This window comes from Pinus tabuliformis, chromosome 8, assembly GCF_031772625.1.
Source record: "Pinus tabuliformis cultivar Carrire ecotype Pingquan chromosome 8, CPIR1, whole genome shotgun sequence".
Lineage (NCBI taxonomy): Eukaryota > Viridiplantae > Streptophyta > Pinopsida > Pinales > Pinaceae > Pinus > Pinus tabuliformis.
In genome coordinates, this window is record NC_142294.1 from 1,043,947,592 (window position 1) to 1,043,971,551 (window position 23,960).

Here is a 23,960-nt window from a genome sequence, read left to right on the forward strand (position 1 = left end):
AAAGAGTAGATTGGACCAGAATTTGTGCAATCTTTGAATCCACATCTCCTCTAAGTTGGATAAATTACATTGATCATTGAGAATCAACGAGGAACTTACTTTGGCTCTAATAGGGAGTAGAGATTTTTCAAATCATACTATCGGATTTACGTACCAAACACCCACCCCCAATGTCTCTGCTAGGGGCTCACACATAAATGTTCAATTTCAACATGTCCTTTGAAGAAATCAACCAAACAATTTCCTTGATAAATCTTGATAGAAAGAGGGAGGGTCATTTGATGTGCTAACAATCTCTAGTCCTTCCATGTTTTGACCTCAAAATACCAAAGATCACTCTAACACTAAAATAAATCCTACTTAATGAGCAAGCTTGTAAATGTAGAAGTGCAAACAATACACTTATCTTAAAGATTCTAGCTCTAAATCAAGCCTTATGCTAGATACAAACTCAACCCAATTTTTGAAACGTTCCCCTTGATTAGATTGGTAGTGAACTTCCTCATCTCCTATAAGCTTTTGTAGATGAAGGACCCACAAACTTGGAACAAGTGAGGGGAAGAGTTAATGTCACACAATCCAAAAGTGCCTCGGATATTCACCACATGCTAAGCTGAATTAAACTTGTGTTATAGTAGAACTTGCCAAAGGAAGAACCCTCATGGCATCTCACAACCCATTTGATAGCAAAAGTGCTTCCTCAAGAAGCAACATCAATAAAGCCCAAACCTCCTCCTTCCTTGGGCATAGTACAAACATCTAAGGGAAACATTGGCAGAGCTTTCTTTTTGCCATACTTAGATGACAAGATAGATTGAAGGCTTTGCTCCAATTGTTTGAAATGGTACCTAGTAGGGATTAGTGCTGTGGGGGAGAGCCCCCCCCCCCAAAGCACGCTCCCGACGAAAGAGCTCAGGAAGCAACCTCGAGAGTGCACTCCCGAATCACCCCTGTTTGGGAGCGATTTTCTGGAGCGCGCTCCTATATATATATATATATATATATTTTAAATTTCGCTCCCTAGCTTTTTCTTCGGAAAATATTTTTTGCAAAGACGTTCCAAACACAACTTTTTTTCAAAGGAACAAGAATTTTTGAGTGGGGCAACCTAATATTCAAGCCTATGGCCCTAAGTTGCACGAAGTGCCAAAATGTTTCAGAGTTTTTGAAACGAGTATGTTTAGAAACGTCATCTCCAAAAAATGGAAATGTCGGTTGAAATGTCATATATGTATATATATACAAAAATAAATTTATAAATAAGTGAATAACACATTATCTTGTAAGAAAAGAGGGAATAAGACCCATAGATGACAATTTAGAAGGAAAACCAAGTCTATATTAACTGTTGTAAATGATTACATGATAGTCGAGTTTCAGTCGAGTTTTGGAGTTTTGGGTACGGGTACAACTCGAAACGTCGATTTCTTAAAAGTATTGATATGCAATTCATGGTAATGTTAAATCCTTAAAGTAAAAGTGACATTCTCCTTTATCTTTCATTTTCATCCGTTTACTAAAATTTTTAACATTACCCATGAAATGATTTAGGATGTTTGTGAGTGGTTCTGACCTCATTGGATTTCATATGGGGAAAGTAGAATTTTAGATCTCTCTAAAAATCCAATGGACTTGTCAACTTTTCAGGATTTCAGGACCGGGGGGATTGCGATGTTTCCATTGAATTTTGTCTTGTACTACAGTATCGAACTAATATTTAATCAAGAGCACCAAGCCCTCTATGTACCTTGATGTTAGTGACATTGGTTGTCGAACTCCTGTATCATGACCCTACTAAAAATGTACCCATCTCTCAAACAAAATGTTGACTTGACATGCTACCTTTTTTCTATTTATGTTAATGCTTAGAGGTTGATATTAATGACAAAGATCCCAAGGTAAGTAATGGTTTTGATGATAAGTAGGTATTTGTTGTAGCATGCTTTTTTTGGATGCTAGAGGGCATATATGTTGAAGAATCTAAGGCAAGATGACATTAATGATTCTTCTAACTATGATAACTGCTTGTGATGTCTTTTTACTTATTAGGATTATCTTCTTCTTCTTATTATTATAGTGTGTTCTTCAATCATCAAACAACTACCAAAACAAGAAGATCAACAAGATACAAGTACACAAGATGTAGGCTCCAAGCCAGGGCAAAACCTCTCCTCTTGAGAGGAAAACCCTTCAATCTCTTCTTATAGATTCTTTATTGATGAATACCAAGACCCTTGACCAACACTGAAGCCCTTCCAAGACCAAGATCAACTTTTCAAGAATATGCTTGATTCACTGCTTTCCAAACCCAACAAAATCTCTTCCGGCAACACTACTTCAACCTCCAGCCACAACTTTTTGGCTCTAATTGCAGATCTGCAACTTCGACCCCCCCGGCTGCAGTTGCTACTTTGCACATGTGGACTAGAACTGCTTCTTCTTTGCCTCCAGCTGCCTCGCTTGACTTTCTTTGACTTATGGATCTTGAAGGGGACTTTGTTGGTCTTTCCTTCAACTCTTTTTCACTAGATTGAACCTCCAAAACGAAACCCTAGCCCGACATCATAAACCTTAGCGAAAAAATTGCAGAATTTCAGCCCTCTTCTTCGCACGTGTGGAGAGAAAGAGAGAGAGAGGAACCCAAAACACTTCTTCTCCTTCTTTTGCCTTCTTCACTGCCCTTTTCTGCTTCTTCCTTCGCATAAGAGAGAGAGATGAATGAATGTGTCCAAGTGAGGTCGAATTGTCTCCTATATATAGGTCTTCCAGGGGTACGAATTCCAGCTTCTAGGCCGACTTGGTCTTGGAAGGCTCAGTAAAATACAAAAATAATTCTTTTTACAATTTACAAGATGCCCAATGGGGTCTTCATATTATGACAATGTCCCTACTTGACTTCTTGATCTAGGACAACCCTAGAAGCACTTTCAATTAGTGCTTGACCTAAAAAACAAATTTCTTGGGCAAGAAACCCAAGCTCATAAATAATAATAATAATTTTTCTTTCTTTTACAAAGTACAAGAATCAAAAGTACATTTCATATTTATGAAGACTGAACCTAGTTACACTTTCTTCAATAATATAGAGTCTACTTGTTGATGTATTTTCGGTTCAGAGATGGATTGCACTCGATGCAATTTTGGTTATGTGCACCCTTATATGCTATATTAATGAGAACTTGTAATTTGTGGACCTGTAGTTGATGAAGATAATAACTACTAGATGATTGAGGTTATATGGTTTAATCCATGTTTTTATGCTTTTTATAACTAATTCATCATTCAACATGCTTTTGTTGACATATATGCATCAAAATATATATTATATAAAATTTGCTCCTGACCCGGAAGCTTCTGAACCCCGCTCCCACTTCTGCTCCCGCATCCCGCTTCTGCTCCCACTTCCAAGCAGCCTTGGTAGGGGTGAACAAGATACATAATGTATGCGTAAGGCCTTGTGAAACAATAATTAGCTTTTCTGTAACTGTAATATCTAGTTGCCATAGATAAATCTTGCTTTGGAGTAATCCATATAGATAGTGCATATTAGTTCCAGATGGAGGCCATTTGGTTTAAGGCTTGTCCATGCCAACGCAGCCAACTAACCAAAAATTATTCTTTTATCACTAACAATTGCTGTAGAAGATACACAAAATAGGCTGAGGCAGTCTCATACATTCTGCATTGATGACTCCATTCAAATTGAGGGGAAAGCATCGTCTACAAAGTGGTTTTTTACTCTTTTGGGATGGTTTGGAAGTGAAATTCCCGAATCCTTGATTGTGGGTAGCATCCAATAAATAGTTGAGGGCATGACCAACAAGGACACCTTGTCGAACTGAACAATGAAGAGGGATTCAGGCCAAACACAACTGATTGAACAAACCAAAATCTCTGGTGTTGGAGAACAGTTTGTTCACCATGGCAACACACCTAGATGTAAAACCAAGATAAAGCAACATGCAAAGTCTTTCATATGTTTTGTCAAAGTAATATCGAGAAACAAGGATTGTTGATGTGTCTCTATGGCCTATTTCTTTGCTTCCCATGTTGAGATCAATCATCACTCTATCCAAGGCCTCCAAATGCCTAATTGAAATCTATGGCTGCATTCTTCGGTACTTATTTAATTAAGAGAGTTTGTTAGGTTACTCAAGAAGAAAACCTCCTTGACCATGCAAGTAAGATCATCACCTACTGTGTTGTACGTTGTCTTGAAGAACTCAGAAGGAAGACCATGAATGTCAGGGAGTTACTATTTTGCTTTGGGTTGAGAGCAACGAGGAGTTCATCCTTGGAAAAGTTATCATGCATCCTATCTTTGTCAGCAATGGACACCTTAGAAGGAATTACCTTGCAGCATACATGTCTAGCTTTCACTACACTTTTACTCTTGACATAATGGGAAATGGTATTTTGAAAATAACGTCCAATTGTGTCTTTGATCTTGAAGTAGTCTTCCTCCAATGTTTTGTTGACCCCACACAAATTGAGGACACACGTTGAAGAAGCCTTCTGCTTCAACAAATCAAAATAGAATTTGGACCCCTCATCCTGTTCAATAATCCAATGAAGTCTGGCACAGACTTGGGCTCCCCTTGTATACTTTCATCTTTCAAACTAATGATGATAAGTGTGTTGTCTCCTAAAGTATGGTGTTGTGGAGATTATCTTCTTAAAACACTAAGGCCTGTTTCAATTTGTTCCTTACATTCTTAACCTGCTTGTCCTTTTCCTAGTTATGAATCTGCCCCAACCCCTTGTAAGATTTACTGTTCTACAAATAACAGCATCACACTAAAGGAGCCAAGCTTGACCTGCCTGAGGTCTTGTGGATAGGTTCCAATCTTTGTGGACTATAGCTCTGAAATCGGTAGATTCAGGATGAGAGACATTAAGCTTGAACAAGGAGGAGCGAGTGCCATTCTGCTGCCCTGGGGACATGGGGGACTGTACCACAGATGATTCAAACCTAAGTTTGAGGGTTAACTTTCTTAAAAGAAGCAACTATCAACTTACAGGCTGCAAGCAATTGTTTCTCAAGGCTTATGCACAATTCTAGTGTTAACATTCGTTGACATTGGTCAAATAGTGTGGTGGGCACATATACTTCGAACTATAACACATACAATGGTGAGGCAAGGAGGTAAGCAGGTTACCTATAAGTTCAGGACTTTTTCTATAACCAAGTTTTGTCTCAGCACCTATGGCAAGCAGTGTACACTCTTGCAGGTTTCAAGTATTGGTGTATTATATCTTGGGTTTTCATGTTAGGTTTATGTTCTTATTAACTTGAGGATGGGTAACAAAGTTTGGATGTATTATAGATTTTCAGAGCTCAATGACAACTCTCAAGCATGAATTTGAGAAGGCACAGATTAAGACACACACTATGACCTATGTGTATTTGATTGTGGCCTCCAGTTAGTATCTAAGTCACCTGACACGGGGATTCGGGATTCGTGGTGTCGGATTCGGACACGTTGACCCCCCGGAACAGGACACGTAGGATTCGTTATATATATATATATATATATATATATTAAAAATTAGATATTTCTTACACAAATTTTAATTAATAATACAAATTTATTGATTTCAAATATAGATCTTCATCTATAGCTATTAGCATGCATAGTACATACAAAATTCAAATACATGTCAATCTATTATCTATTTCTTATGCTTGGCCCTCTTGCCACCACGAGAAATGTCTAATTTTTTAGTCTTGTTGGAAAATCAGGATCTTTGTCATTAATATCACCCTCTAAGCATTAATATCCAGAGGTATCTTTGTCATTACCTCTGTATCTGTATAGGGATCTTTGTCATTAATATCACCCTTTAAGCATTAACATAAGATAGAACAAGCATAACATGTCAAGTCAAGATTTTGTTTGAGTGATGCGTACATTTTTAGGAGGGTCATGATACAGGAGTTCGACAACCAATGTCATTAACATAAAGGTACATAGAGGGATTGGTGCTCTTGATTAAATACGAGTTCCATACCCTAATACATGACAAAATTCAATGGAAACATTGCAATCCCCCAATCCTAAAATCCTGAAAAACTGATAAGTCTGCTGGATTTTGAATGAAATCTAAAATTCTACTTTCTCCATATGAAATCCAATGAGGCCGGAACCACTCTCAAACATCCTGAGTCATTTCATGGTAATGTTAAAAATTTAAGTAAAAGGATGAAAATGAAGATTAAGGAGAATGTCACTTTTACTTTAAGAATTTAAATTTAACATTACCATGAATAGCATATAAATACTAGGGCATAGACTTGATCATTAAGCTGCCAAAACGCTTGCCAAATGAAAATATGCGTGGCTGTAATGACCAAATGCGGCCTTTTCATACCCGCGCAGGTCACTTTTGCCGCCTAACGAGTCCTGGAAAACAGGACACGCTGCCAAAATTGTGACACGCAGTCGGATTCCATGGATTCGGTATTCGCGGGGCCTATAGGACGAATCCGGTTTCATAGGTTAGTATCCATACCAAGCAAAATGGTACTTGTCTGAGCAGTAAAGAAATTTTCCAAATCTGGAAAAAACAAATAAATCTGCTGCTTCTTAAACAGTGAAGAATATTTATGTATGTGACAAATTGATAGTGTTGTTGTTAGTGTAGCTACTAGTCATGTTAGCTGTATTCATAGTATTACAAGGTTCAAGTGAATCACTTGTTTTATCTTAGTTCTTATGCTAAGAATACTTGACGGTTAGGAATGGCATAGTTATTTCTGTTTTGTCTATAAATAGTTCGTTGATAAGTTTATTGTAAGCAAAACAAAAGTTTGAACTTTTGCATGCTAATTCTATTTTTGGATTGTAACAAACACTCTTTTTAGTGAAATGGATTATCCCATACTTTCCTTTAAGGAGATTTTAAGGTAAGGGAAAATACAAGGAGAACATTGGAATAATATAGCAGAGAGAGAGAGAATTATATTGGTGTCCACAATGACAAACGAAAGTATAATTGAACTCAAGCACAACAGGTACAAATAGCAAAATAAGAAGTCCCTAGCACATCTCTGAATAAGTGATCAATCTAGTCTGTGAAAAAATAAAAACGTAAAAGAACAAGCTTTTAATCAATGAAGGAAACCATTTACAATGTAGAATAGATGTTATTTGGAATCTTTTGTTTTGGATAAGATATAATTTTCATTTCTCAATGTGTTTCTGACTGATAGATAATGCTTTTATTATTTTTGGCCAGACCGATATTTTTTGATACATTTAACATGAAAAAGCCTGAAGGCATGAAATCTATAGGTCGTTTTGTAGCAGTCACTAATGATAAAATGCATTCTCTTTTAAAAGCATTTTCTTACACGAATGGTGTCACATCAACTTATCCTTTGTCTTGTGGGTAGGGCTTTCCTAGGCCCATCATCTCTTAAAAAGAAAGTATTTAATTCCTGTATCTCACTAGCCAGAAATAATATGTGCATAAAGTTCAGGTTGAAATATATATAGAATCAAAATTTTCTTTCTCATCCAGCTGTCCAACATTGCAGTGCTCATCATTTGTGCTTGCAGTAATGCCATTGTGAACTGATGTGATCTTAAACATAATTAAGTTGTGTTGAAAGGACAATTTTCTTGAAGTTGGTTGTAAATTGTAATGCTTAGAATTATCAGTTATCATGCTCTGATTGCATTGTACAACGAGCAGAGGTTATACCATTTAAAATGCATAATTAAGTTTTGTAATTTGCTAAGTTGGAAGCTCATCATATCTGTAGATTATGATTTATAATGTCCTTAAATAATTGCATGGTTATTACTTTAGTGTTTCATTGTGGTTGGATATATGTTTACTGTTTGATTTTTTATTTTATTTTTCAAAAATTTAGTTCAGTTTCTCAAAGCATTTTAGGTTTATCTTTGTTGTGGCCATTTGGCATGAGGATTGCCTGGATTTCTGGTCAAAGTTAATTCAAATAATTGTCAGGAACATGGAAGATTTAACTGTTGGATTGTCAGGAAATTTGTCAATTGATTGCCCTCTTTATACCCATTTCTAACTTATTCAATGCTGCCATTTGCAGCATGTTCCTTGGGACAGTGTAAGGCATCTTCCGAGACCTTTATCTACAGGTGTTGCAGAAAGCAGCAAGGATAAAAGTACAGAAGATGCCAAGGAGGAGGGGACAAAAATTGAAATCGGTTCTGAGGTACTGTGTGTGTCTATCTTCTATGGGGAACTTCAAAATATTAGCCTTTAATTTTGTTGCTTGCCTACAGCACAAATAATTGAAAACAACAATGTGAATGGCTTAAGAGGAAATGGTGTGTAACTTTTAACTGTCAGCAAGTAATACAGGATATCCTGGGTTAAAGGAGAATATTATATTGCCACATCAAAACTTACATAGTAGGGCATCATGATACCTGTGAATGTTCATTATATTAAAGTCATGACAGTTATTCTATGGAACACAAAGCCTAATCTCCCCAATTTATGGCGACTGCAGTAATCTGCCATTCAACATCTAGGCTCTTACCTATATGGAGCCTCCTTATTCTATGTTTGCACATCTTTGACAAAGGTTTTAGAAAATAATGTGTATATCCAAGAACCACCAAAATACAAGCCTCAATGTCACAGATGGTTGCTCTGATGAAAAATAGTTTTGTTTATTGAAACTCGCTCAATCTCACACATTTGGGGAATTTCTTTTATGGTTCCTTTTGTTTAGAAACCATAACCACCCTTCTTTTCTATATTGCCAGTCGATTACCTTGCTGTTGCTTGAAACAACCTTTAATGAAAATGTTTTCCTTCATAAATGAAACAATTTATTTGCTTTTTTCCCCTTCTCTCCTAAGTATCTTCAATTGATATTCATAAAAGAGATATACAAGAATATATCCAAATTATCCAAAATATTTTTATAAGTATCAGAGCATTTTTTTCTGATCTTGGCCATTGGCCATATAGTGTTTTAGCCACACTAAAAAAATTTCAGGGTTTCTTTAGCTTTGATATTTGACCACGTTCTGGGATTTTGCCATTATTAATTCAACATTGTGTTGAAGGTTTCACCTTCCTACATCAAGTTTCCGTAAATTAATTTCTGACAACAATTCAATGAAAAAAAAGCAAATAAGGAAGAAAAAAAGGAAAAATATACATGCGCATGGCCTTTGCCCTTTTAAGTTAAGAAATTTGCTGCCAATTGAAGACTGTTCAGCAAAATTGAAGAGAAGTCAGAAAATATCATTCGACCATTGGAACAACAACAGTAATTGTTGCCACAAAATCTGGCAGGCCTTGGAGAGGGAAACCCTACAAGGTATTAACTAGACTTATAAGCAACAGTGGGGTAGTGGCCCACTGTCACGACAGCGAAAACCCCTTGCTCTGTAGGGACCATAGTTTTAAAAACCGCTCAGAAAAACCGGTAACCGGTCAAACCGGCCGGTTAGCTAGCTGGCCGGTCCGAACCGGCCTAAAAACCCGGTCAGATCCCTCATTTGCCCGAATTTTGGCCCTAACCGGTGAAAACCGGCCGGTTTAGGACGGAACCGGCCGGTTTAGGACGGAACCGGCCGGTTTGTATCAAACCGGCCGGTTCCGTCCTAAACCGGCCGGTTTATGGCAAGCCCACCGATTCATGAAATAAGCAGTATTTGGTTCTGGTTTTTCGTGAAATAAGCAGTATTTGGTTCTGGTTTTTCGTTGGCATATTGAAGCAGTATTGTCTGAGGTCTTCGGCCCTCTTAGGGCACAAATTGGCTGCATATTTTTGGCACAAGTTGAAACTTATTTTAGATCTGGAGCAAAACATCTTTGATTCAATTCTCTGAGCTTGTTCGAGACTATGACAGAGATCCCTTGCAGACTATTGAAAAGATTTTGGTGGCTGATAGAAGATACTTTTGGCAGAGGCTTACTCTGCCATTTCTGACACTAATCTGGTGTGTCATCCAAGGCTGTTCATTGAGGTTAAGAAAGGTTAACTGCGCTCTGTTTCGGCCTCCTCTTGACCATAACACTAAGGCTTACTCTTGGCATATGCTCATTGATCCTTAAGCGCATCTCTGAGCATCTTATTCGGCCTTCTGTCCAAGCCCTAATGCGAGCAGGCCTGTGCATCTTACTGTGATTTTTCATGGAGATTTTGAGGCATCGATCCAAACTTTCTGAGGCACCTTCTTTATGCCAGAGTTTTGGCATAATTCCTATGATGTTGACATTCTTCAGGGATTGAAGCTCCTTTGATGGCAGAGGTTACTCAGCACCTGTGGTAAGCCTTCTTTAATTTATTGGTTGCATTCCTTGTGGCAAATCTAAGACTTGGTGCGGACTGTGGTAAGGACCTTTTGTAGTCATACATCACGGTGACATACTCAGGCTTTCTGAGCCTTCATTCATTGATATAATCCAGGCATTTGTCTGAAGTATATTGAAGTATATTCAGACCCTTTGTTTGACAGAGCTTGCAAATGATCCATGACAAATCGGTGGCCAAATCCTTTTGTATTTGGCATTTGTTTTGACCTTCTGGAGCAAAGCAATTTTATGAGTCATCTCTTGTTGTGACAAGCCTAATCTGAGATCTGCAGCAGACTATTAGTATCCAGGGCCTATTGCAGGCATATCTGATGTCTGTTCTCTGAGCTTCAATTGTTTGATATCAGCATATGCAATCAGGTTGCTTGACTGTCAGTGTCAGTGCCATAAACATTGACCAGAATATTCACCTTTGCATGGTATATAAATGAGCAAACTTTGCATATTTTGTCTCTATTGGCTTGGAATCATGGTTTTACATCTTAAAAATAGTTTTGTTTCATTAAAAATTAATTATTTAATGTATTTTTTTAAAACTGGTTCGTTTAGACCAAACCAATCCCGGTTAGACCGGTTCCGGTCGGTAAACCGGTTCATTAGGTGGACCGGTCCGGTCACCGGTTCCGGTTTTAAAAACACTGGTAGGGACTTTCATCGATGGGAGGAGTCCCGGTAGGAAAGAGATCACTTATAATAGGTAATCTAGCTTTAGGGTATGAAATGATCTCGCTAGGAGGTTGTCAAGAAATACACAATTTTGGTCCTAGGCTTCACAAGGAAGCAATTCGCTTTCTATTAAGACACCTAGAAATGGAGGCACAAGACCTAGGGTTTAATTGATTTCTATGGGTGTTGGAGCAACTCAAGGTCAAGGCAAGGAGAAATGGTTTCTTACAATGTATATTAGCTAAGCCAAGACTCATGAAACCTTCAAGAATGTCTTTATGTTGAGGGAACAAAGACTAGGGTTTTCCTCTTAGGGAAAGTGTTGAAAATAAGGGTACCAAGGAGGTGTTTCCTTGGCATTTACCCTTTTGGCCTAGGGAGATACATTAATGACCATTTTGTCTAAAGTGATATTATGAGTTTATTAATATCAAGGAGCTAAAGTTACATTTTATGGGAGATGTACCTTGTAGTTTAAGTTATTAAAGTCACATGTGTTATAAAAGTCACTTTATGTGAAGTACTAAGTACACTTTATATTATTAACATGACTTTTATATTCTAAAGGTAACTTTATGAGAGAAAAAATGACCATGGTTCAAAATATTAAAAAGTACTAGGAGGCTCATTAATAGAAGGGGACAACACAAGGGAGGGGTCAAGAGAGGGATTGATCTCCACCCTTGATCTAATGAGCTGAGATTTAATCTCAGCCATTGGATCTAAGGGTTAGGGTTCTCCTTACTTTGGAGAGACAAAGGAGGGAAAAGGAGAAAAAAACTCCCATTATTCATTCTCAAGAGAAGCTATTGAGGAAAGGAGAGCAAAGGAGATAAGGGAGGGTGAGATTGTTGAGCGCAAGGAGAAGAGCTCGAACTTCTAGAGAGACTCGAACACAAATTTCTAGCAGAAAGTTCAAGCATGAGTTTCCAGGAGTTCTGTCGAGTTTGCGGAGGTATTTAAGCCAAGTTGTGGGCTGAAATTTTTGCTGAGTGTCTGCATACTTCCAGGCCAAAATTCGTGGCTGTGTGCAGAATGAGTCTGCTACGTATAGAGGCTGAGTTTGCAGGCTATTTATCAGGTTTATTGACAGGCAGTTTGACTGAGTTTCAGGCAAAGAATATGCTGTAATTTAGGCAGAGACCTGGCCACAAATCAAGTGAAGATAGGCTGAGTTTTTCTAGGTTATAAATACCAAGTGTCTGCTCCCTGTCAGCATTATTTTCGGGTTACCTTCACTTCATAGTGTGAGGCTGTCAACCGTGGTATAAGTGGCAGAAAATCACTGCATTTTCAGGCTCAGTTTGGCATCAAAACAACTAACTGTTAGTGCACAAAAAACTAAGCTGACTGTTGAGAAATCTAGCGCATCAAGTTTAGGTTATTTCTCTTCTATTGATAACTGCTTGTGAGTGCTTTTTTACTTCTTAGATTAGGATCTTCTTTTACTTATATTATTATAATGTTATTCTTCATTAAACAACTACCAATGCATAAACCATTAAGAGACAAGAGACAAAAAATATAGGCTATCAGCCAGGGCCAAAACCTCTCATTCTTGAGAGGAAAACTCAAACAAATTCTTCTTCTTATAGAGATTCCAATTGACGAATACCAAGACCAAGACCCTAGACCTTTTTGCCACTCCAAGACCAAGTCACAAACCTTCCTTGATGAAATCCTTCTTGAAACAAACTTGTTGCTCTTTCCTTCTCCTATGGTCAACACAAGTCAAACTGTCTGCACTACTGCAATTTCGGTTTTGTCCACAGATCTGCAACCTTGGCTTATCTTATACCCTTGCAATTCTCACGTGTGAGCTTTTTGGAGGTATCTTCCTTCTTCCTTGACTAGGAGACTGTCCTTCCTCAATTCAGCTTGATGATACACTTGTTCTTTTCCCAAATCTGCCTTCTTATGATAACTGAAATACCTCAGCCTGTCTGCAATAGGTGACAGCAGATCCTTACACGCGTGGAGTGTATTTTAGCCCAAAACAGAGCCAAGAACAATTTGCTTTTCTTTCTTTCTTCACGCTAGCTAGGAGACTCCCTTTCACTGATCTTCGCACCACTTTGTATTTCAGACCTTTACCAAAATTCATCACAGAAATTTTGTCTCTGAAGTAAGGCCGATCTGCTCTATTTATAGTTGTTTCCCATGTTAATTAGCCGACATGACATGTAGCTTGTAGGTGAGCCGGCGTGTCCTTTGGTGAAGATATTATTATCCTTCTTGAAGCCGACTTGTAGGAGAGGTCTTGTGCTTGTCTTGGAGGGCTTTCATACTTTATCTAATGACTCATACAAAATGTAACATGCCCAAGAAGGGTCCTTCAAAGTTCAGACATGACATCGAATCAATTTGACTTTTATGACTAGATGACAAATCCTAAAGGTTCACTATGGGAGCCATTATTAAAAATAAAACTCCTTGCCCATGAAACCCATGAGAAAAACATTACAATAATAATTATATATATTTTTTCTTTTCGTCAATTACATAAAATTACATTTACATATGTCATTATGAAGACCAAACCTAGTTACACTTTTCAACACTTACTGGGGCTGAGTTTATCACTAAGGGAGAAGGCTCGATTTTCAAGGTGAATTGACAATGACTTTAACAAGACAATAAGGGAGATAAGTTTGATTTTTTCTCTCTATGTATTAATCTCCTTGAAAGCAATAAAATACTCCCTTAGAATTGGTTTTCTCCTTGTGGTTTTTTTAGGGTCATTAGACCAAAAACAAGTGTGTAAAATCTTGTGTGTGTGCTTGCATATTTTCTCTTACATCAGTGGAAAAGTGAAATGTGGTAGAGTAGCCTTTTGTTTCAATTCAAATGCAAATTTAATATGTTTATGATGGGTTTTGGGCGTTAAACCATGCAAAACTTGAAAATGGGTTGGGCTACAATGTAAGCATAATTTTCTACATGGTATCAGAGCTTGAGAGCAGTCAGATCTGAACTTTACATTAGTTGATATAAAGACTAACAAGAAAAAATTCTGCCATCTCAATGAACAACAATCACTAAACCTTAGTCAAAAACCCAAAGTAGTGTTGGTTGAGAGGGAGGAGATTGCCTAGTAACAAATTTGCTCCATTTTGTTGGTTGTGAGGGTCATGGCGACTAATTTGAGGGTGGATGATAGATTTGGTGGGGCTAATAATTTTGGCCAATGGAAGGAGAAGATGATGCTTTTATTGGAGGAAGTTGAAGTGTGGGATATAGTGGAGGTTGCTGTGCAACCACCTACTAATCTGGCTTAGTTAGTGGACTTCGACAAGAAGAATGTGAAGGCTAAGAGGATCCTTCTAGATGCCATTAAAGACCATTTATCCCCTCATGTAATTGGGATGAGATTTGCTTACCAGATGTGGGAGTCCTTGGTCACATTACACCAGAGTTCCAATGAGAACAAGAAGATGGTGTTGAGGTAAAAGCTAAGAAATAGTAAGATGACCAAAACCGACAATGTGGATGACCAAGACCGACAATGTGACCTTATACCTCACCAGGATCTCACAGGGGAAGGATGAGTTGGATGTCGTGAGAGAGACCGGCCTAGAGGACCAGTTAGTCAGGATTGCATTAGATGGATTCACTCGAAAATGGGATGGATTCATACATGGCATTGTGGCCAGAGAGCACTTTCCACACTGGAGGGGGATGTGGGACAATTTCATCTAGGAGGAGACTAGAAGGAGTGCCAAGGCAAGATACCATAGTGGTGGGGGAGGTGAGGAGTAGAATGTTGCTCTTGCAGCGAAGGGAAAGAAGAAGAAGGCCAAGAAGGGGTCTTCTAGTGGAGCAAAGCAGGAGAAGGGGAAGCAGAAGGTGAAGAAGAAGGACATGAGCAAAGTGAAATGATTTTCTTTTGGGAAGATGGGCCACTATGCTGTTCAGTGTCCCAACAAGAAGGGTAAGAAGAAGCAGGGAGTTGCAGCTTCAGCAGATGTGGACGAGATCACTTCTAGATTAGACACAAAGTTTTCCTTATTAGTAAAAGTGGATGCATTTGCCTTAGTGGTGAGTTTAGCCACTCGTATTACATCTTCCCGTGCATGGTTTGTAACTTAGTTGACAATGGAGCATCTTGCCATATCACTGGAGTGAGAGAGCACTTCACGAGTCTCTGAGAGGATGATATTGACTTGGTGGTTTTGCTTGGAAATAACTCCAAGGTTAGAGCAACAAGTGTGGGGACAATATCATTTTAGAGGGAGTCATTACCTCCTCTAGACATATGTTCTTTATGTTTTGGGGCTGAAGAAAAACTTGATATTAGTCTCTAGCTTGGAGGATTGAGGGTATGAGGTGGTGTTTCATAGAGGACATGTGTTGATATATCCCAAGGGATCTAGTGTTGAGCATGCTAGATCTATTGAAGTTCGGAGTGGGAGGCTATACAGGTTTATGTTTCAACCTATTAGAGCCTTGGTGACATAAACCAATAACAATGAGTTGTGTGAGATTTGTGTGAAAATTCGGTGATCCTGAATCTTACTACAATAACTGATAATATTTCTTCTATTTGTAAAATTACTTGAACAAATTATTTGCAGTCTTCTATGACAAACACAAAATACATACACTGCAGTCTTCACAAATAAAATTATGCGGAAAGTAAATGCAAGGAAAATACTAACACACATATAACCATAGTGACACAATTATTTTTGGACAATTGTCCCTAGAAAAACCCAACGTGGGAAACCCAGTGCAGTAGATGAGGGTTTATTTTATTAATCTTCAACAATAATTTCTGTACAAGAAAAAATAGAGGAAGAATCACTGAGAGGATTTTACTGGTGATTTTCTCACAGTCCACAACGTTTTCCGACTCCGAAGAGGACCTCCTGACTCTTTCGCTGGCCTTTCCGCATCACCCTCTGCGCAGTGACAACATAGGCTCTGCGTCAACCCTTCTGCGTCTCAGCTCTGTGTCTCTCCTCTACGCTACCTCCTCCAGATTTGTCCTGCACTCTCGATTACGCTAATGCCCTCTCTCTCCCACCAACAACTCACTCTTTGAATCGATTTTCTCTTGTCGAACTTCAACGAGTGAGAAAATTGATCAGCTTGATCAACTGAGTATTTGCTCTGGTGTGTTCTCCAACCCATCGACTTCTTCTTATAATCTTCGGTTGGAGCGCCAACGACCAAGATTAAAACATAATCGATGACTAATATTAACTAGAAGTCAATCCGTGTCTTCTTCTAGAAGATTCTCACCATGACTTAATTAATACCCTTTAATTAACCAGATTTCCTAAGTTTAGACTTAGGGAATCATTTAAAAAAGTTAATTATTTCAATTAAGTCATCTCTAGGTGGAATTTCCAGAAATGATTTCTGGGTTTTGGAGAATACATGTATTCTAACCTCTCCACAAAATTTCGTGGCTAGAACACATCTAATGCTACAAAAATCAACAACTTGGCACAGGAGGACGACCCAATTGCACCATGGAACTTTCAGGATGCTAAGGGAGATGGTTACTGGTTTACTTGAGTTGAACACAAAGCATCATGATGTATGCAAGCTGTGTGCTTTTGGGAAGTACACCAAGACACCTTTCCCGAGCAGTGACAATAGAGCTGCAGGTATCATTGACTTGGTACACTCTGATGTTTGTGGTCCTATGTCAAATGTATCCCTGAACGAATGTGAGTACTATGTGACCTTCATTGATGACCATTCTAGGAAGACTTGGATTTTCTTTTTGAGGATCAAGGATTAGGTTTTCAAGAGGTTCCAAGAGTTTAAGGTTGTGCTGGAGAACCAGACAGGGAGGAAGATCAAGATGTTGAGATCAGATAATGCAGGTTAATATACCTCCACGAAGGTGGAGGAGTTCTGTAGGAGTGCAGGGATAAAGAGGGAGTACATAATGCCATATAACCCCCAACAGAATGGGGTGGCAAAGAGGAAGAACATGGCCATATTGGGTGCAACTAAAGCTATGTTGCATGACCAAAGATTACATTTCTTCTTGTAGGCCAAGGTGTGTAACACTGCAATGTACTTGCAAAACAAGAGCTCACATAGAGTCTTGGGGAGCAATACTCTTGAGGAGGTGTTTACCAGCAAGAAGTCGGAGGTTGGGCACTGTTACCACTCAATCTAGAAGGTGTCCTAGGAGGGATACCTAAGGGACAACCACTAGACCAAGTGACAACAATGGGACAAAGGCCCACTGTCACCTCAGTCAGTGTCCTTTGCTCTTTACGAACTTTCACTGATGAGAGGAGTCCTAGTATGATGGAAATCACTTAGGATGATAGGATCAATACTTAGATTTATAATGATTTCCAAGGCCCATCTAGAGCAGAGGCTCAATCTGAGGCTTACTTGCTTTAATGAAGGTTGATGGCTCTCCAAGAAAGACCTAAAGGGAGGAAATCATGACCTAGGAATTATTGTGATATGAAAATTAGCCACACCCAGAATTGAGATCTCCAAGATAAGGTAGGACCTCTCAAATAACTCTTCGAAATAAGCAAATGCTTGTATGATAAGTGTTTGCTTGACTTGAGAGACCTAGACTGGGTCCACACGAGACCTAGGTTTTTAGGATTGAAAAAGATCAAGCTTTAATGAAAGACAACCCTCAAAGAAGCCTCTCACAATGACATCAAAGATAGGTCTTTAAAGTCCAAGCTAGGGTTTGGATTTTCTCATAAATGAACCGTTGGATTGTTGTGAAAACTTGAGGATGTCTAGAAGGGACACCAACGCAGAGTGGTCCAAGCAGAATTAAAAGATCACCCTTCTAAGAAATTTTGCATGATGCCCTAGCAACGTTGTACAAGTGAGGGACTGAAAATTAAACTATAAAGAAAAATGGTTTTAAGTTGATCACCTATGATTAAGACTAGTGCCTTATTAGTTGGGAGAATTGGAGTCAAGATTTCCTTTGATGAAAGAACTTCGTTGTATCAATGAGACTTATGTAGCTCTTTGCTAACCCCAAAGAAGGAGCAACTCAACCACAATAGGTATTTATACTTTGCTCGACAAGGATTGATGGAGATTCGAGGGTGCAATATGCAATATTAGTAATGCATGCAATACTTCAATAATCTTAGTGTTTTCATAAAATTCGCATTAAATTAGGGCACATACATGATCATGACAAGATATTCAATACATTAGACATGTAACAATGTAAAGTTGTAACATTAAATAACACTTACAAGATAAAGCGAGTATATCCAACCATAAAGTTTTCAAATAGAAGCTCCAAGGCAAGATAACAAAATTCCAAACATCAAAATGCATCACGAACACCCAATTTCGTCCATCAATTGCAGGTCCAAATTCTTTTTACAAGAGAAATCCCAATCCAAATGATGATCAGTTATAAAATGAGACTCCTTAATTTATATGAGCCTTTCACAAGTTCGAATGGTCTAATTAGCCTAATTAAGTCCCTAATAATATTTTAATGTGGAAATAACAACCCTTTTGGTGACAAGCCCACCAGATAGCTCAAGAAGTGAAGAATAAGCCATCCAATGCTAGCTAAAATGATAGAATAATAGAAAAGAGGGCCGTTGGAAGGCCAAAATGAGTCCTTTGAGTGTTGTGATGAAGAGGAGGGCTCCCAAAATGATAATCAAGGGGGTGCCCCTTGATTTCCAATCAAAACATCAAGTGGTGATCCCAAGTGGCTGTGGGGCACAGTTAATGGTCTCATGGGTCTCCAGTGGCTCAATAACAAGTCGATGCTCTATCTGTGAGGGCTAGAAGATAATCTAGGCCTTGGATTAGCTGCCAAGTGCTTGTTGCAATTGTGTGGCTGGTTGGGCAACATGGTCCAAGTGCATCATCATCTCTGTATGGCTAGGGCATGAGCAAGCAATGTGTGGTGCGGAAGAGGCCCATGGTGTGGTAATCAATGCTCTGCTATGGTGGAGGCCCATGGCTCTCAACGTTCACCCCACAAGTGCCATTTTGACCCTTTAGAGGGCTTAGACCTCGTATAGGGAGAGCAAGTCCAAGATGAAGACCCACATGCAATCCTGTATAAGATCTAATGCGTCCTCTCACCTTCTAGTACAATTAATCATTAGTGCAATTGAGTAAATAAGCTTGCAAATCGAGGGCAAAAGTGGACACTTCGTAGTGGGATGCCTTTCCCAATGGGCTTTAGAAAGTTTAGGAGTTACCTTGCTCGACAAGAGAGGTAAATAAAGGACCCTATTAGGTGGTTTCAACCTATAAAGGAGCGACAGGTCCATGCTACATCCATCAAATGGCAGGTGTCATGTGAAATGATGATGGAACGAAGTGGGACAATAGGGGAGGCTCTAAGTCACATGCCAGGTACAAGGGAAGCTGGAATGAGGGAAGCCCACACCTTGGGTATATGAATGTAGGAGGGAGCAATTGTGGTACATGAGTTATCTCGACCTTTGTTTTTCCACCCTTTATATGATTTTTGCCTTTTATTGATTTTTTTTTCTTTACTGCATGGGGCTCCAGGGGATGAGGGCATGATGTGTATGATGTAGTAGTGATTACTGCTTAAGGTTGGGTAGTTCATTGCCCACTAGGGGTTGATACAATCATGGGTTCCTTAATGATACAAAGGGCAAATATAGGGGTAGTAATAACCAGGGTGATGGCCATAATGACAGGGGGTAGCGCTCACATTTAGCTTTTGCCCACACACTAAATTTTTATGTCCAGACCATCTATTGTATTTTGTGTTACATTTCCTAATGTAAGTGGCCAAATTACGCTTTTTGACTTTCTTTTTAGCTGCATCAACCTCTAGGGCATCGTTTAAGGCCCGACCCAAAGTGTGGAGAAGGGGAGGGGGAGGCTAACACCTTGCGAATTGAATGGATAAATGTGGAGCCACATGAGAGAAGTGTGAAAATGGGTTATAATGAGCGGAGGGGAGGGAGATATATGGTGTCAGGAAGCGGGACCACACAAGCATAATTAGGGTTTCTCATGTAGTGCCCTTCCTAATGCTAATAGCCAATAGAGGAGATCCCACAAGACTAGGATACAATATTAACTGCCAAGTTGGGACAAATGAACAAGAGTAGATTCCAAGCCCATTCTTTCTGCTGAATCTCCCCACTAATCCATGTCCAAATGTTTGTAAGAATAACAAGCATAAACACCTAATTACATAATGAAAGGTCATATCTTTGAGCTTGGATAACCCACCTACAAACGTATGATCATAATAGATGGGTGAGGGCACACAAGGGCAAGGCTCAGGTGGTGGAAAATGGCGGCACATCGAGCTATTTGGTTGCTGCAAGGGGCTATTGGCTGAAGACAAATCGAGGAGAAAATTTTTCCTATAGGGGTCACCTACTGGTGGTGGGTAACATTTGGCTCCAACTGGGACATGAGCTTTCAGTAGAGTGCACAAACCATGTACTCGAGTAGGGAGATCATGAGAACATCAACAATCTCTTGGGACCACAGACCGGTTACCTGCGCATCAAAGACCAAGCAAACGACGCGACATGTTTTAATGGCCTCCTTTGATCGCCCATGCTTTTCTTAATTCGTAAATCAACAAGAGATAAAATCTACCTTCAAATGCTAATTTAATCTAGCATTATAACATAATATGATATTAAGGTCTAATGCCAAAAATCAATATGCAATGCATCCTACTCTAACAAACATGTGTTAGGTCCCTATAATATGTTATGAACATAAATTATGTAAAAATAGTTAAAGGTAGATAATCAATAATAATCATAATAATATAAATATAGTAATAAATAATAAGTAAATTAACTAATGATTAGTTAGTTAATAATGAAAAGGCATGTCTTAGAGACGGGCCTGTTCGTGAACGGGTACTTACTTGGCTATATATACAAGACTCTCATTCTCATTTGTAATCATCTTAAATCAATTTTTTAATACAATATACTTTTTGCAATTATTGTCCTACGATAGATGTCTTTGTCTATGAAGTATTTTAAATGTTTCCGCTACGTATACGACTTTTAGTCGTTACATTGGTATCAGAGTGACGTTTGGCTGATCACTAGGCCTTTGGCCATCAACCTATCATCAATCTTGTTGTCCTCGTGATTTAGGCGTTTCCCCAGTCTTGGAGATTTTCCATTCCACCGGATTCGCCGTCAAGTTTTTGGCCATTAAAAAAAGAGTATTATATATAAAAACAAAGAAAAAAAGAATATAGTCAAAGAAATAAAAAAGAGAAGAAAAAAAGGTACATATAAAGATTAAAAAAAATATTAAAGAAAAAAATCATATAAAAATATACTATTAAAAAAACGATATATATAGTCCAGTGTAAATTTTGAAGAACATTCATATATATAAAAAGGTTCTACATTATTGATAAAAAGCGCATGATAAAGTTAAAAGAAAATCTTTCCAAATATCTTTAAAACTATACGTAAGTGAAGGAAGAGTAGATAATATTATCTTGATTCTTCATTAAGTAGTTTACAAGTTCGTGGTTTTAGAAACCCATGGTTATTGCCCATGGTATTTTCAAGGTAAAAGTAAAACAAAAGGAATACAAAATCTCTTTATGTGAATGGTAAGTTTTAATCTTTACGTGGAGAAAATTAATCGAGTCAAAAGCACATAACTGGACATATATTTTATATTATACCCCAAAGAAGTGAATAGCCACGTTTCACTAGGGTTGTAACTTTTCAAAAAGAAAAAAAAAAAGATTATAAAAAAAAGATATATAAAGAGAAGTATTATATTATAAAAGGGCATTTTAAAGAAAAGTTCAAGTCATAAAATTATTGAAAGTATATATAAGTACGCGGGTATTATTATGAAAGGTTACTTGAAAGATCCATATATTAAAGTTTATAAAGGGTTAAATCTAGAACTATAAAGAGACACAAGGATAAGAAGTTATAACAGAGGAAGAGTACTTTTTAAAAGCATTATAATAAATATAAGGTGCGGTTTATTTAAATAGTGGAGCTATATTAAATTTTTTTGAAGTGGGAAAAGTATATAATTGAGGAAAATAAAGTAAAAGTGGTTATCATTAAACCCTAAGCTCTTCGACGAACACAAAAGAAGTCCATTTTTGAAGAACATATTAGTGTCGTTGACGAAAATTTATCGATAAACAAATGGAGCCTAATTCAAAAATGATGAAGGAAGGACAATTTTCCTATAAATGTTTTGCAGTTACGGATCACAGAGTAATTATATTAAAAAGAAGTATCCAAGGACGAGAAATTAATATCGCTATTAGCACTAGCAACGATAAAAATTACATCGACGTTTTTTTTTTTAACATGGTCGGATACTTATATATTATAAAACTGCTTGGAGCCAAATCCAGTTACATAAGTGGATGGAAATAGGTGAGGAGAAGTCCAAAATGGGTTCGCAGACCCTGACTTCTTATAGACAAACTTGAGTAGTGCAGATTGGAAAAGAAAACGGCTGTATAGCCTTACAAACAGACCTGCGAGAAGACAAAATTTGCTAGTCATTAGAAAGTTTACTAGAGCTGGTTGACAGAATCATCAATCTGGGGTTCTTTCTTGATGCTTGCTCTGGTTGAAGTCTCGGCTTGCATACTTTGAGTGATGGCTTTGATGTGGGCGACTGCCTCCTCCATGTGTTTGCATTTCTCCTTTAGGCTTTCTATCTCAGCCTTGTGTTTTTCCAGTTTCTTTCTCTTTGATCTGCTGTCCGCCTGGAAGTCCTCTTTGAGCTCGTTAAAATGTTTAACAAACCTTGCAATCATAAAGCAATGAGCTTTGCACAACGTGCAGTTGGTGTTTCCCAGCACTCTGTCCAGGGGATTCTCGGGCAGCTCACGGTTTTCCTGGGCCTCAGTTTGTTCTCTGTTTTCAGGGATCTCTGCCATTTCCAGGGAGCTGATTTGGGTGCTGAGCGGGGACAGGGAAAAGGGGCTGGGGTGAAGAGGAAGGAGACCAGCGCGCCTGAGGAAAAATGCCACGAAGAAGAAACAGAGCAGGGAGGAAAACACTGTTAAAGAAGGGAGCCAGGCACAGAGATTTACCAGACGGTCGAGGAGGAAAGGAGCAGCTGAACTGAAGGCGTAGTTCCGTTCTTTGGGATTGCTGACGTCCCCGGGGGCATTCGAGAAAGATCTTACAGCCGGTCTGCACTAATGGCGGCCTCTCTTGACGATGCCTGGTGAAGATCCAATACTCTCCTGCGAAGAAGGAAACAAGTTTCGGATGTGCTCGGAAGGAGGAGGGTAGGTGAATATATATAGCGCGGAGGGAGGCTGAGCGAACCGAGGGTGCAGCATAGGCACTGTGGTTTGGCTGGGATTAGCCACCAGCTTGAGATCTTTGCAGCAGTCTAAGGAGATCATGAAAAGACTTCTACCTATAAACTGCATGTGATAGTCACGAGATAACTGGGAATTCAAGATCCTGAGATCTGACCAAGAAGAATGAGTGGTGGGAGTGAGGGAGGGAGGATCGAAATTCCATGCCTGACGAGCAGCGTGCGACGGGACTGGTTGAGGCCAGGGATCACAAGAATGAGGGTGGGAAGTGATATGACAGGAGGTCGAAAGGGTGCTGGAACAACTGATCAGAGATTTTGAGAGGCATCTAAGCCAGTTACGGGACGGGATTTTCATATATGTGATCATTTTCTTTGACTTGGCCGATCGGTTTGTTGGCTGCCTTGGCGGCGTAATGGTCTGCTTCAGTGTTGTTGTCTCTTAATACATGTTTGAAAGTCATGTCTCCCATTTCTTTGACATTTTCCTCGATCCTGAGCTTTACGTTATTAAGTGCCTCTTTTTTAAATTTTGTTCCCGCCACCATGGCTGCAATGACGATGGCTGAGTCTCCCACTATTATTGGATTCCTGATTCTCAGCCGGTTCAGAATGAGAGTGCCTAGGTAGAGGTTGTAAGCTTCGGTCAGGTTATTGGACATTTGGCCCAAACCCCATTCGTAGCTGACCAGAGTTTTGCCATG

General features: G+C 38.8%; 1 protein-coding gene across 1 annotated transcript in view; it reads left to right on the top strand.

The window, feature by feature from the left end:
• LOC149238924 (uncharacterized) overlaps window positions 1-23,960 on the top strand; it is a 149,088-nt gene that overhangs the window by 90,197 nt on the left and 34,931 nt on the right. Inside the window, exon 5 of the mRNA XM_089373241.1 lies at window positions 8,075-8,200. Coding sequence (XP_089229367.1) covers window positions 8,075-8,200 — 126 coding nt within the window. The remainder of the gene's footprint in view (window positions 1-8,074; window positions 8,201-23,960) is intronic.